Genomic DNA, 14188 nt, shown 5'->3' on the forward strand with positions numbered 1-14188 from the left:
TTTATTGAGGCCATCTTTGCATGAAATGTTCCCTTGGTATCTCTAATTTTCTTGAAGAGATCTGTAGTCTTTCCCATTCTGTTGTTTTCCTCTATTTCTTTGCATTGATTGCTGAGAAAGGCTTTTTTATCTCTTCTTGCTATTCTTTGGAACTCTGCATTCAGATGATCATATCTTTCCTTTTCTCCTTTGCTTTTCGTTTCTCTTCTTTTCACAGCTATTTGTAAGGCCTCCCCAGACAGCCATTTTGCTTTTTTGCATTTCTTTTCCATGGGGATGGTCTTGATCCCTGTTTCCTGTACAATGTCACGAACCTCAGTCCATAGTTCATCAGGCAGTCTATGTATCAGATCTAGTCCCTTAAATCTATTTCTCACTTTCGCTGTATAATCATAAGTGATTTGATTTAGGTAATATCTGAAACGTCTAGTGGTTTTCCCTACTTTCTTCAGTTTAAGTATGAATTTGGCAATAAGGAGCTCATGATCTGAGCCACAGTCAGCTCCCGGTCTTGTTTTGGCTCACTGTATAGAGCTTCTCCATCTTTGGCTGCAAAGAATATAATCAATCTGATTTCGGTGTTGACCATCTGGTGATGTCCATGTGTAGAGTCTTCTCTTGTGTTGTTGGAAGAAGGTGTTTTCTATGACCAGTGCGTTCTCTTGGCAAAACATTATTAGTCTTTGCCCTGCTTCATCCCATATTCCAAGGCCAAATATGTGTATTATATATACATTGGGCTACTCCTGATGGCTCAGATGGTAAAGAATCTGCCTGCAGTGCAGGTGACCTGGGTTCAGTCCCTGGATCAGGAAAATCCCCTGGAGCAGGAAATGGCTAACCATGGCAATGTTCTTGCCTGGAGAATTCCATGGACAGAGTAGCCTGGTGAGCTACAGTCCATGGAGTCACAAAAAGTCAGACATGACTGAGCAACTAATACTTTCACTTTCATATATCCATTATATGCAACATGATGCATATATTTGTACTATATACACATGTATATAGACTGGTATTTCAAACAAGAATATTTTATAGGGTGTAACCATAAAAATTTGATTTAATTCTTTAGTATTAAAAAGTCTTACCATCACTATAAACCCAAAACAGGATCTCGATTCAGAAAGTAAGATATCCAGGTCCATTTAATAATCAAAATTTGAACTTAAATTTGAGATAGTTTCCTTCCCAACCTCTTTACCCACTAAGTCTCGCTATTCCTCCTTTTCCACTTAATATACAGGATTTGGACCCCCGTAGGTGCCTACTTGAATGGTTGAGAATTTGGCATCTAGCTCTTGTGCTCTAGGAACTTAGTTTGTATTTACAATTAACTTCTTTCTAGTTTTTCTTTTTTTTCCTGAATTTTGATATTCATTTTTCTACTCATTACTGGTGATGTTTCAACTACAGTTCCTTTACACGAACAAATGTAGTAATTCCAGCTTAACTTTACTCATTCATTAGCATTTAAGTAGCTGGAGATACTTCCTATTCTTTAACTGAAGATCTGATTACCCCTCCAGGTGGCCTCTTGAAAAGGACCTTAGGTGATGGGCTTTTTTCTAGGGTGGTCTATATCTGTTTCACAGGGAACATTTTATGCATTATTTGTCTCAAAGACTAGTTGTTCAAATGGCCCAAGGGTACTGTCTTCTCTTCACTCTGCTTAAACAAGCACCACGTCTCTTGCCTTTTAGAATGTCCACATGTGAGTCAGAGTCCAGTCCACTCTCTTCTTGGATCTGCAAGTCTTCTTAGGGTTGCATTGGTCTCTTTCAGAGTCCTTCTCTCAGCTTGACGTAAAGGGAAATACATCACCTATTCTTCACATATCAGGGTGGTTGTAGCTGTATGGGAAATTACAGCGCACCTATCTCTAAAGATAACCTATTCAAATATCCTTGCCTATCTCCAGTTTCTGGCACTTTTACACACTTGATGAAAGGCAACGTCTGTCTCGAGTGAGCACCTCTTACTCAAAGGTTTATGGGCATATACTATGACTATGACTCTTGTTTTGGCTGTGGTAGCAGCTGGCATTATGACCTACCTAATGATAGTGTTCACACAATTGTGTCTGTCTCTGGAAGATGAAACAGATGGTAGTAAAATACACAGTTACTGAGGAGATGGCCTCTTTATTCCATTACACACAACTCGATTTCTCTTTATCCAAGTTCTTGTCCTCTTATAAATGGAAATGAATGTTTATTTAGCCAGAAAGCCTCTTTCTAAATGTATTTTATCTTTTTTAAATACTACGATGATTTACAGCAGTTGTTCCCATCCTGTAAGCCATGAATTATATAGGGTAGGGGTAAGTTGGCAATAGAGATGATTCTGGGGAAAAAAATATATATATATATGTATATACACCAGGCATTTTTTCTATACTTAAAAACAATTCTTATACATATGTCATTTTCAAACATATATAGACGTAATTAAGCAGGTTAACTAAAAGCATTACTAAGTTTATATTGTTTATGCCTTTTTTAATTCAAGAAGTATTTATTCTCTTGAGGGAATGTAGGAAAAAATTTCCCCTATAAAAAGTCCTCATTCTTAAAAAGGTTAGGAAAGAGGGAGTTAAAGGCAGTAACGAGAATAGAACAGAAAACTTGGCACAAAAAGCTATTTTTAAGAAAAACAACCTGGAAGTAAAGCATTAGTAACTGAGCTGTGTCCTACTCTTTGTGACCCCATGGATTGTAGCCCTCCAGGCTCTTCTGTCCATGAGATTCTCCAGGCAAGAATACTGGAGTGGCTTGCCATGCCCTCCTCCAGGGGATCTTCCTAACCCAGGGATCGAACTTGTGTCTCCTGCTTTGCACGCAGATTCTTCACCATCTGAGCCACAGGGAAAGCTCCCAGGATGACTCCATATTTTTTTCTATAGTATGCAAAATATAGGAAAATACTGTTCTGACAGTTTAAATTTTATTCCTCAATAATAGGGAAAATTCTACTTTTTAGTAAGAATTTTATGAGAAGAAAACTTAGTATAGAGAAAAAATTACAGGCCTTGGGATAAGAAACCTTAGAATCCCATGTTATAGACTTATGTTTATTTGTTAACTCACTGACTTTCTCTTCAGAAAGTTCTATGTTCAGCAAAGGTAGGGGCTATGACTACTTGATTCAATAATACATTGAATTGAGAACATAAATCTTTACCCAGAAACCACCACATCAAATCTTTGGATGCAGAATGCCCTAAGCCAAAGTTTGCTAAAGAACAATCTCATTAAATGTTATTAACCACGAGAAATTCTCTCTGTCTAGTAATCTTATAGGACTGCTTTCCTTCTCTCATTCTCAAAATTCCTAATTTTCCCAACAATAATAATTCTGTATGATCAGAAAATCAGGCATATTGAGTACTCACCATAAGTGACAAAACAAACAATGAGTCCGATGACTAGTATGGCGATGACCATCGTTAAGATACACAGGGTAATTTTTCCACATCTTGTGATTTTCATTTTTGTGTTTGAATCCATTCTTTCGAGCAGTAAGGATAGGGAAGCAAGTGTTAATATGAGCAAAATATAGGATACTCTCAGAAATAAACATGGACTTTGATGTAAAATGTAAAAGTGCACTGTTTTACGTTAATTATGGACTCAGTGGACTGCTGAGCTTGTGTGTGCGTGTGTGTGTGTGTGTGTTTGTGTGTGTGTGAAGTCCCTCAGTCGTGTCCAACTCTTTGCGACCCCATGGACTGTAGCCTGCCAGGCTCCTCTGTCCATGGGATTCTCCAGGCAAGAATACTGGAGTGGGTTGCCATTTCCTTCTCCAGGGGATCTTCCCAACCCAAGGATCGAACCCAGGTTTCCTGCATTGCAGGCAGACGCTTTATCCTCTGAGCCACCAGGGAAGCTGAGCTTGGGGAACAATATGTAAAACTAGTGAATTAATATTGACCTGCTTATTTTTCAGCACATATCAATAATGTATTACTAAAATTAAACTTACTTCATTCAGCTAATATTTATAGATAGCCTACTAAGCATAGTTGTAGGAATAAAAATCTCTTTCCTTATGAAGATTACATTTTACTAAGGGGATATAGACAATAAATGAGTATATTTAATAAATAAAATGCGGTAAAAAGGTAATAAGTACTATAGGAAAAGTAGAGCTATGTCAGGAATGTGAATGAGGCAGAAAGTGGTAAGAGTAATTCTTATTAGTACCAGGGTCCAGGTCATATAGAGACTGTGGGTCATTGTAATAAATTTTTTTTCCCTCTGAGTTAAGTGTGAACTTTGGAAGTCTTTGAATGGAAGACTATGATGATTTGGCCTAATTTCTTAATGAGATCCCTCTGACTGCTTTGTGGAAAGTAAATTATACATGGCAAGTGTGGAAGCAGAGTGACAAGATAAGAAATGATAATAATTGGGGCACAATATGATGTTGACTTGGACCAGAGTGCTGGAGGTGGAGAAAGTGAAAAGGATTTGAGCTGGATATATTCTGAATACAGAGTTGATAGAAGTTCCCGATGAACTGGTGGAGTAGATGGAAAAGACATGTGAAAGACTGTTTCCAGTTCTTTAGCTTGAGGGCTTGAGGGGAGGAGTTGTCTACATCTGAGATGGGAAGGCTATTGCTATAGCAGGTTTTTGAGGAGATGATTATTATTTCAGTTTTATGTTTTAGATGTTCACTAGTCATCCAAGTGAAGATGCAGGTGAAGATGAAGGTGAAGATGAAGATTTGTATATCCCTATACAAATCTGGAGATTTGAACAGAGGTCTGGGCTGGTGATATACATTTGGCACTCCGCAACAGAGATTAGGCTCTGGGGCCAGATGGCATTACCAAAGGAGCTAGTGTAACTAGAGAAAAAGGTCAAGAGATGATCACTGGGACACTCCTATTTTAAGAGAGCAGGGAGAAGAGGAAGACCAAGCAAAGGAGACTGAGAGGAAGCCACCAATGCCAGTAGGAGGAAAACCAAGAAAATTGATGTCCTGGGAGGCAATAGAAGTTTATCAAGGATTATGTAGGGGATCAACTGTGTCAGATGATTGCCAATGGCTCATAAAATTGATGAGCACTGAAAATTCATCATTGGTTTACCATTATGAGGTTATTGGTGACCTTGATGCAAGAAATTTTAGGAATAGAAGGGGTATGATAGTAGCTAGAGATGATTTGAGAGAGAATGGAAGTAGAGGAACTAGAGACAATAAGCACTGATCACACTTTCAAAGATTTTGCTGAAAAAGGGAGTAAAGAAATGGGAATATATACATGGCGAAGAAAACAGGATCAAGAAAAGTTTTATTTTGTTATGGAAAATTTAAATATATACATAAAAGTATAGAAAATAGTTTAATAAAACTCAATTTATCAATCACATATATTTAAAAATATTTTGTAAGTTTTCATCTATTTTTCTGAAGTATTAGTAGTTACAGAAAGCAATAATTATAGAAAATAATTGCATCATGACATTAACAATGGAAAAGTAATTTAACATTTTTTCTATATAAAAAATAAGGGCATTTAAAAATGATCATCATTTCTAATAAAATTAGTAATAATTTTTAAAAATACTGTAATATCAAGGTCATATTCCTCAAGATATATTTTACATTTTTTTGTTGTTGAACAAAAATCAGATGAAAACCCTCACATTGCATTTGTTTATTATTTTGCTTACGTCTCTTTTAACCTAGAATAACTTTCATATCCTGCTTTCCTTTTTAAATTTTTTGTGACATTGACTTATTGAAGGTACTGGGTCAGTTGTGTTGTAGAATGTTCTACCTAAGAAAATAAAACACTTCATATTTATATTGGTAATATAATATACATTTGAATTTATATTATATATTTCATATTTTATATATACCCACATGTAAAATATTCCAGGTATGCTTGTATGTGTGAAAGACATTGCTGATATATGTCATTGAAATATATACATTAAAATGACTACTAAATTTTCATTAGTTTAAAAGCATTCATATTAATTTGATTTTTAATTTGTAAATAGAGTCAAGTATCTATCAGAAATTTATTTTTTAGTTAGTTAACAGTCAGTCTCTGAAAGGTAATATTCCTTGGAGAAATATTTACTAGATCCCTGGTATAGATAAATGTCCAAATTTTACATCTTTTAGATATTTCCTTTTACTTAAAAAGAAAACTCACTTTGACTATTTAAATAGTGTTTGTCAAAATCATGTTTGCTTCCTGCACATAAAATTAATATCTCAATATTTCTAAAGAAATGTGATAATCATGAACTCTTTTGGTCCATAATAAAATAAAAAACCATAAGGATACCTGACTATGTAAAAGTTTAGAGGAAAACACTTTTCAGTTGGACCAATTCACTTACTGAGTTTAGAAGAGTATATGACACAGATTTTGGAAAAGGAAAAGACTAAAGGACTTGGTAAAACCTTGGTAATTTAAATTCTGTAGATGAGTATGTTATCATAAAGTATCCTCTTCCATACTGAAAGGTATATGTCTGTATGTTTTCCTTAATACAGGTTACCATGGAATAAGCCTCAATGAAAATGTGATAAATGGAGTGTGAAATTTGATGTGACAAATACTTGGAATATATTTTCTATTTATCTCAGCTGTGTTCTTAAAACTATATTGAACTATATAAAGACACTGCTTTTGTGAATCAAAAAATTTGAATATTGCCAATTTTATAATAATTCAACCTATTACATGTACATTTCATTAATTTTTACATGTACAACTTATTACATGTACATTTCATTAATTTTTTTCTCTTTCTTTTCTATAAGGTGACAAAAAATTGATGCTTGTAAACAAGAACTTGTTTACTAGGAAGATGGTTTGACTTCAAACTTCTCTTCAATGTAAAGTTCCTAGAATGAGAGATGCATGGCCTTTTGAAGTTGGCAGGGAATTTGCAAATCATCTATTGCTGTTTCATTATTAAAAATGTGGAAATTGTAGGACAATATTTTCTTTTAGAACCTTCTGAATCTAGGAAAGACAAGCATTCTAAGTAGGTAGAGATTTCTTCTTTGATTATTAGCAGTATATTTACTGATAAGGTTAGAATTTGGATTAAGATTCTTTCCTGATCTCCAGAAAGAAAATTAAATTATATAGGACTCTCCAACTTGGAACTCTCACTTATCTTCCAGCCAAAATCTGAGATCACTGTAGTGATCAAGACAACTATCTTGATTCACAAATGTAAAATTATGGTTAGTTAATAAAAATTTAAAGGCAAATGAACTTCATTTCTGTTATTATCTGAGTTTTCAAAGATGAAGATGGGTTTTATTGACTTGGAAAGTAGTTATCTTCTGTTTGAGTGCTTTGTTTGTGTGTGTGTGTGGGTATTCCTAAATTCAAAAGACAAATTAAATCTTGTCACCACTCAGATTCTTTAAAGTATTCTCTAGAAACAATGTGAGACATATTAAATTCCACTTTCTTAAAGTGTTATTATATGAAGTGTCTGTTGCAAAATAGAGTCTGTTGGGTCTTAGGTGGGAGGTGGCATGAGGAATAGAAAAACATTTAGATTTCAACAACATGCCTATTTTTCCTGAGTTTTATTTATTCACCAAGTGTATCTTGAATCCACATTGTAAAAGACCCTGATGATAGGAAAGATTGAGGGCAGAAGGAGAAGGGGTGACAGAAGATGAGATGGTTGGATGGCATCACTGACTCAATGGACATGAGACTGAGCAAACTCCAGGAGATAGTGAAAGACAGGGATGCCTGGTATGCTGCATTCCATGGGATGGCAAAGAGTTGGACATGACTTAGCAACTCAAAAACAACAACAATTTTTAAGCCACTCAGGTGTAATAATGGTATTGAAGATGATTTATCAATTTCATAAAGTGTGACTTAACTGGTGAGTTTTACTTAAAAATTGTTTCCTTGAAGGGATGAAATCAGGGTGTATCTGTGCATTATTTCTCATATATTGTTAATGGAGCATAAGGAACTGAGCAAGTTAACATGAACATAAAATATATTACTTGGAGCCAAGACCAAACATTTTTAGTAGACTTTTTGTTAATTAAATCATAGGGATTAACAGTCACAATTTAATGAAAAAGATTTTGGGAGTTCTCTTACAGTTACATTAAATATTAATGTGAATGCATAAAGCAAACAGTTATTAATTAAGTTATATTCCGACCTCTATTAAACTGTTCACCTAGAATCTAGATGTTGTCAAGATGTGAAAACCAGAAAACTTGTTTAAAAATCTGGATCAGGCCTAATGGACTTGTTAAGGCATGCATTTTGGAGTAACAGAAATGACTATAATATGTGTGAGAACATTTATCTTTGTGTGCTAATCAAAACTTATCTGTCCATCTGTGTGTGCCATGGAACCAGTCAGCACATTTTTTTGACTTTTGGGCCAATTGCTATCTAAGCATATGGTGTTGCTAATCAAAAAAAAAAAAAATCTCCTTCTGTTCTTGTTTCTATCTAAAATATTAAATCATACCAGTAAAAATGTATAGCAATGAAGCACTTTATATTTCAGTGATCAAAAATTAAGACTTAAACTTTTATCTATCACTTCCTATAGGTAAAATAGCATATTATAAATATAACATTAATGTCTCTGTATCAACACACACCATTAAATATATATATATAACTATCTTGTGATCTTTCAGTTTTCAAAGTGAAGTTATCTTAAAAAGTAAAATGTCCCAATTTTGCTTCAGCAATTTATACATACACTTGTCATGCATGTTTTAACTGTGATGAAAAAATTTCTCACACAGAAAAAAAACCAGACTCTGATGATTAGAATTTATCAATCTTAATCATTCTTGTTTTTCTTTGATTTGGAATATACTTTGTTCCTATTTCCATAAAAAGTTCGTTTTTGAGAGTTTAAAATATGAATGAAGCTACTTTAATGAATTTGGTCCCTTTAGAAAGTTTCCCTGAGAAGTGAGGGCAAGCCCCCCTGTTGCCCAGCCCCCAAGCCCACCTGTTCTGCAGTGGTGTCCATGCCTGCTCTCTCTGTGGAGGCTGTCCTTTTGCCATCTTCTCCCTGAGTGCTGTGCAGCTCAGTCATTCTCCACCTATTTAGCTTATGAGATTCTGGCTACTATGTGTTTTATGATAATGATGTAATGATAATACTTAGTGCTCATACAACTTTGCATCTTCAAAGCACTTTCTGAGCATTTCCTAATTGTACATTAGTAAAACTATTTCATAAATCATAAATACTCAACACAAGTAGAGGCAAAATTTAAAACTCTCAGTCACTGTGATTGAGGAAGCAATAAGGTCACCTGGTTTGAGAAGGATAGTCTTTACCCAGTTCTGTATTGGTGAATCTGAAGACAGCAGCTGCCCTTATTCCCTTCAGTGGTCCCCAACCTTTCTGGCACCGGGGACTGGTTTTGTGGAAGACAATTTTTCAACAGCTGGGAGGGGGTGATGATTTTGGGATGATTCAAGGGCATTATATTTACTGTGCACTTTTTTTCTATTATTATTACATTAGCCCCACCTCATATCATCAGGTGTAGATCCCGGAGGTTGGGGAAACCTGTACCTAGATTGCATCAATTTCTTTATTGCTTTTGGGTGGAAGACCAATGGCTCTCCAAGTTCTAACCCTCCACTAGAATCTTAATGTTCTACAACTCATAACTCTTGTCTCCTTAGACTCATATCACCCTCTCATGATTTCCTCCCTGACATTTTTACTGCTAACCTAACATTAGTATTCATTAAAGAGTTTTCCATTCCCTGAAGTCCAAAAGGTGTTGATTTTTTTTTATTAAAAGTATAGATGGCTCCAGTTTCATCCACCTCATTAGAACTGATTCAAATGTATTCTTTTTAATGGCTAAGTAATACTCCATTGTGTATATGTACCACAACTGGAGTCTATTATACAGAGTGAAGTAAGCCAGAAAGAAAAACACCAATACAGTATACTAATGCATATATATGGAATTTAGAAAGATGCTAACAATAACCCTGTGTACGAGACAGCAAAAGAGACACTGATGTATAGAACAGTCTTATGGACTCTGTTGCAGAGGGAGAGGGTGGGATGATTTGGGAGAATGGCATGGAAACATGTATAATATCATGTAAGAAACGAGTTGCCAGTCCAGGTTTGATGCATGATACTGGATGCTTGGGGCTAGTGTACTGGGACGACCCAGAGGGATGGTATGGGGAGGGAGGAGGGAGGAGGGTTCAGGATGGGGAACACATGTATACCTGTGGCGGATTCATTTTCATATTTGGCAAAACTAATACAATTTGTAAAGTTTAAAAATAAAATAAAATTAAAAAAAATAAAAGTATATATGGAATAACCAGTAAGTTTTCTGATTTTTAGATATCATTCTGGTTCTTAGCAGCCAATTTAGATAATGTTGTGGAGACTAGATAGGAAACATTCTGATGTTTAGCCACTTGGAAGAAAAAGAATTTGCCAGAGGCCAGGGACCAGCAGGAAGGGAGAATCCAGTTGCTCTGGGAGCAAAGGCTTCCTTGGACAACAGTCTTTGTTAAAGAAACTCAAACTTATAGGATCAAGTGGAAATATTGTTCCACATAGACCCTGCCACTGTCCATGGGGTTGCAAAATAGTCAGACATGACTTGGCAACTAAACAAGAATGGAGATTTGTGAGCTCTTGCTCTAGTCTGTATATTCTCCCTGACAGGCTGGCAGCAGGGTAGATTTACAGAATTCTCATCTGGAGGAGATCTTGCTGGGTGCGCACAGTTCTTGCAAGGTGGGTGCTATTCTGACAGGGCTCACACTCTAGATTAGGAGTGCTAGGCACAGCCTTTCTTCACCCGGCCCCCTCCCATCATCTTGGATTCTAGCGCTGTGCGCAGATTCTGCACACGTGCCAAGTGGTCGGCTTGGTGGTTCTGTGCTGGGAATGCTAATCCAGCGTGTTAGGTGTAAGGCCTCTGTGTGGGGCCTCTATGAGCAAATGAAACTAGACTAAGCACAAAGGAAGGTCGACCTTACCGCCTAGATTCCATCTTATTTTTCCTGTGGGCGTTGCCGGAAGTACCAGAGGTAAGCGTTACCCTAAATTTAAAGGCGTTTCATTTTGCAACTGATGTTTCCTGAGTCAGGTTTGGGAAAAAGAATGAAGTCACCGTCAATTTTAATAACAATGCCATGGCAATCCACTCGAGTATTTTTGCCTGGAGAATCCCATGGGCAGAGGAGCCTGGCAGGCTACAGTCCATGGGGTCACAAAGAGTCAGACATAATTGTGCGACTAACGACGACTACTACTGCTTGCTGAGTCTTCTATAGAGAAAAGTTTTAGAGAAAGGATTATAAAAACCTTCAGAGTTTCAGAGGAAAAAAATATTTTCTTTTCTGATAAATGCTATAAACCAAATGGAGATTTCCTTTTTAAACCAGAATAATATAATTATACAGACTTCAACATCTGTGGGATAATTTTAAAGATTTTTTTTTTTCTTTTAATTAGTCTAAGTGGGTGATAAACACATATCTTATGAGCCAATGTTGATGAGTTCATGAAATTGCTCTTACTGTCAAAAGTAGAAAGTGGTACATTTACGGTTGAAAAGAAACAGGGTTGCATCCTAAGCCTGTTCAGGACAAAAAAATGTTAGTGAAATTACCTTATAAGGATGGATAAATCATCATGAAAGGATCAAAATGCAGTTGTGTTTTTTTTTCAGGTGGCCCATAATAAGTATGAGAGGTACTGAGTTAGGACAGCATTAGAACTGAAAGGCACACATTGTAGAAAAAAGTACGGTAGTTTAAAAGTTATAGTAAAACACTTCTGGCCAACTCACTTGAAACCCAGTTTACCAATACCTTTTGTCCCTGGTGGCTCAGAGGGTAAACTGTCTGCCTGCAATGCAGGAGATGGGGGTTCAATCCCTGGGTAGGGAAGATCCCCTGGAAAAGGAAATGGCAATCCACTCTGGTACTGTTGCCTGGAAAATCCCATGGACGGAGAAGCCCGGTAGGCTACAGTCCACAGGGTTGCAAAAAGTCAGACCTGACTGAGTGACTTCACTCTGTACTTTCAGATTCCCTGTTTCATTGCACTGACACTTATGGAAGCTTTAGTTTTCTTTTCTTGCATGGAGGGAGTTTTGTTGGAGGCAGTGGCTAAATGGAGTTCAGGGTATGTGTCAAGTCCCTGGCACTGTCTATACTTAAAGGAGTCAAGGCCAAAAACAGAACATTTTTTATTATAATGAGAAGTTTGTTTAGATTTTAAGGCAGAGGCAATTAGTAAAGCAGAATGAAGTGTTCAAGAAGCCTTCTCAGTTCAGTTCGATCAATCAGTCGTGTCCAACTCTTTGCGACCCCCATGAATCGCAGCACGCCAGGCCTCCCTGTGCATCATTAACTCCTGGAGTTTACCGAAACTCATGTCTATCGAGTCGGTGATACCATCCAGCCATCTCATCCTCTGTCGTCCCCTTCTCCTCCTGCCCCAGTCCCTCTCAGCATCAGGGTCTTTTCCAATGAGTCAACTCTTCACATGAGGTGGCCAAAGTATTGGAGTTTCAGCTTTAGCATCAGTCCTTCCAAAGAACACCCAGGACTAATCTCTTTTAGAATGGACTGGTTGGATCTTCTTGCAGTCCAAGGGACTCTCAAGAGTCTTCTCCAACACCACAGTTCAAAAGCATCAATTCTTAGGCGCTCAGCTTTCTTCACAGTCCAACTCTCACATCCATACATGACCACTGGAAATCCCATAGCCTTGACTAGACGGACCTTTGCTGGCAAAGTAATGTCTCTGCTTTTCAATTTGCTATCTAGGTTGGTCATATCTTTTCTTCCAAGGAGTAAGTGTCTTTTAATTTCATGGCTGCAATCACCATCTGCAGTGATTTTGGAGCCCCCCAAAATAAAGTCTGACACTGTTTCCACTGTTTCCCCATCTATTTCCCATGAAGTGATGGGACCAGGTACTGTGATCTTTGTTTTCTGAAGGTTGAGCTTTAAGCCAACTTTTTCACTCTCCTCTTTCACTTTCATCAAGAAGCTTTTAGTTCCTCTTCACTTTTTGCCATAAGGGTGGTGTCATCTGCATGTCTGAGGTTATTGATATTTCTCCCGGCAATCTTAATTCCAGCTTGTGCTTCTTCCAGCTTAGCATTTCTCATGATGTACTCTGCATATAAGTTAAATAAGCAGGGTGACAATATACAGCCTTGATGTACTCCTTTTCCTCTTTGGAACCAGTCTGTTGTTCCATGTCTTGTTCTAACTGTTGCTTCCTGACCTGCATATATGTTTCTCGAGAGGCAGGTCAGGTGGTCTGGGATACCCATCTCTTTCAGAATTTTCCACAGTTTATTGTGATCCACACAGTCAAAGGCTTTGGCATAGTCAATAAAGCAGAAATAGATGTTTTTCTGGAACTCTCTTGCTTTTTCCCATGATCCAACGGATGTTGGCAATTTGATCTCTGGTACATCTGCTTTTTCTAAAACCAGCTTGAACATCTGGAAGTTCACGGTTCACGTATTGGTGAAGCCTGGCTTGGAGAATTTTAAGCATTACTTTACTAGTGTGTGAGATGAGTGCAATTGTGTGGTAGTTTGAGCATTCTTTGGCATTGCCTTTCTTTGGGACTGGAATGAAAACTTTTCCAGTCCTGTGGCCACTGCTGAATTTTCCATATTTGCTGGCATATTAAGGTTCAGCCATGTTATTAGGTGTGACTCTAGTCTGTTCATTTTTATTGCTGCACTGTATTCCATTGTGTGAAAAATAAGATTTATTTGTCCATTTTACTGTTGAAGGACATTTGGTTGTTTCCACTGTTTGGCGAAGAATAATACTGCTTTGAATATTCCTGCACATGTGCAACCATTTCTAGAGTGTTCACTTTGGAATAAAATTGCTGTATTGTAGGATATGCATATGATATTCTTTGTTTGATAATGTCATTTTTTTTTTTCATGTTAAAGAAATTTACACTCTCCCATCCTTACCAATGAGCCTCTGGTAGCTCAGTTGTAAGGAATCCACTCGCAATGCAGAAGAGGTGGGTTTGGTCCCTTTCTTGGAAAGATCCCCTGGAGAAGGAAAGGACAACCTACTCCAGTATTCTTGCCTGGGAAATCTCATGGACAGAGGAGCCTGGTGGACTACAGTCCATGGAGCCACAAATGAGTC

The 14188-nt window shown here is 37.1% G+C and overlaps 1 protein-coding gene across 1 annotated transcript in view; it reads right to left on the reverse strand.

Moving 5' to 3' along the window:
• The window catches only part of LOC104995177 (transmembrane protease serine 11E-like), a 67218-nt gene extending 58163 nt beyond the window's left edge, over positions 1-9055 (reverse strand). Inside the window, exons 1-2 of the mRNA XM_010848906.1 lie at positions 9000-9055; positions 3395-3510 (exon numbers count right to left, since the gene is read on the reverse strand). Of these exons, the coding sequence (XP_010847208.1) occupies positions 3395-3510; positions 9000-9055 (172 nt within the window). The remainder of the gene's footprint in view (positions 1-3394; positions 3511-8999) is intronic.
• Between the last annotated feature and the right edge of the window lie 5133 nt (positions 9056-14188).

Source organism: Bison bison, unplaced genomic scaffold, assembly GCF_000754665.1.
Source record: "Bison bison bison isolate TAMUID 2011002044 unplaced genomic scaffold, Bison_UMD1.0 scf7180017864279, whole genome shotgun sequence".
Taxonomy (NCBI): domain Eukaryota; kingdom Metazoa; phylum Chordata; class Mammalia; order Artiodactyla; family Bovidae; genus Bison; species Bison bison.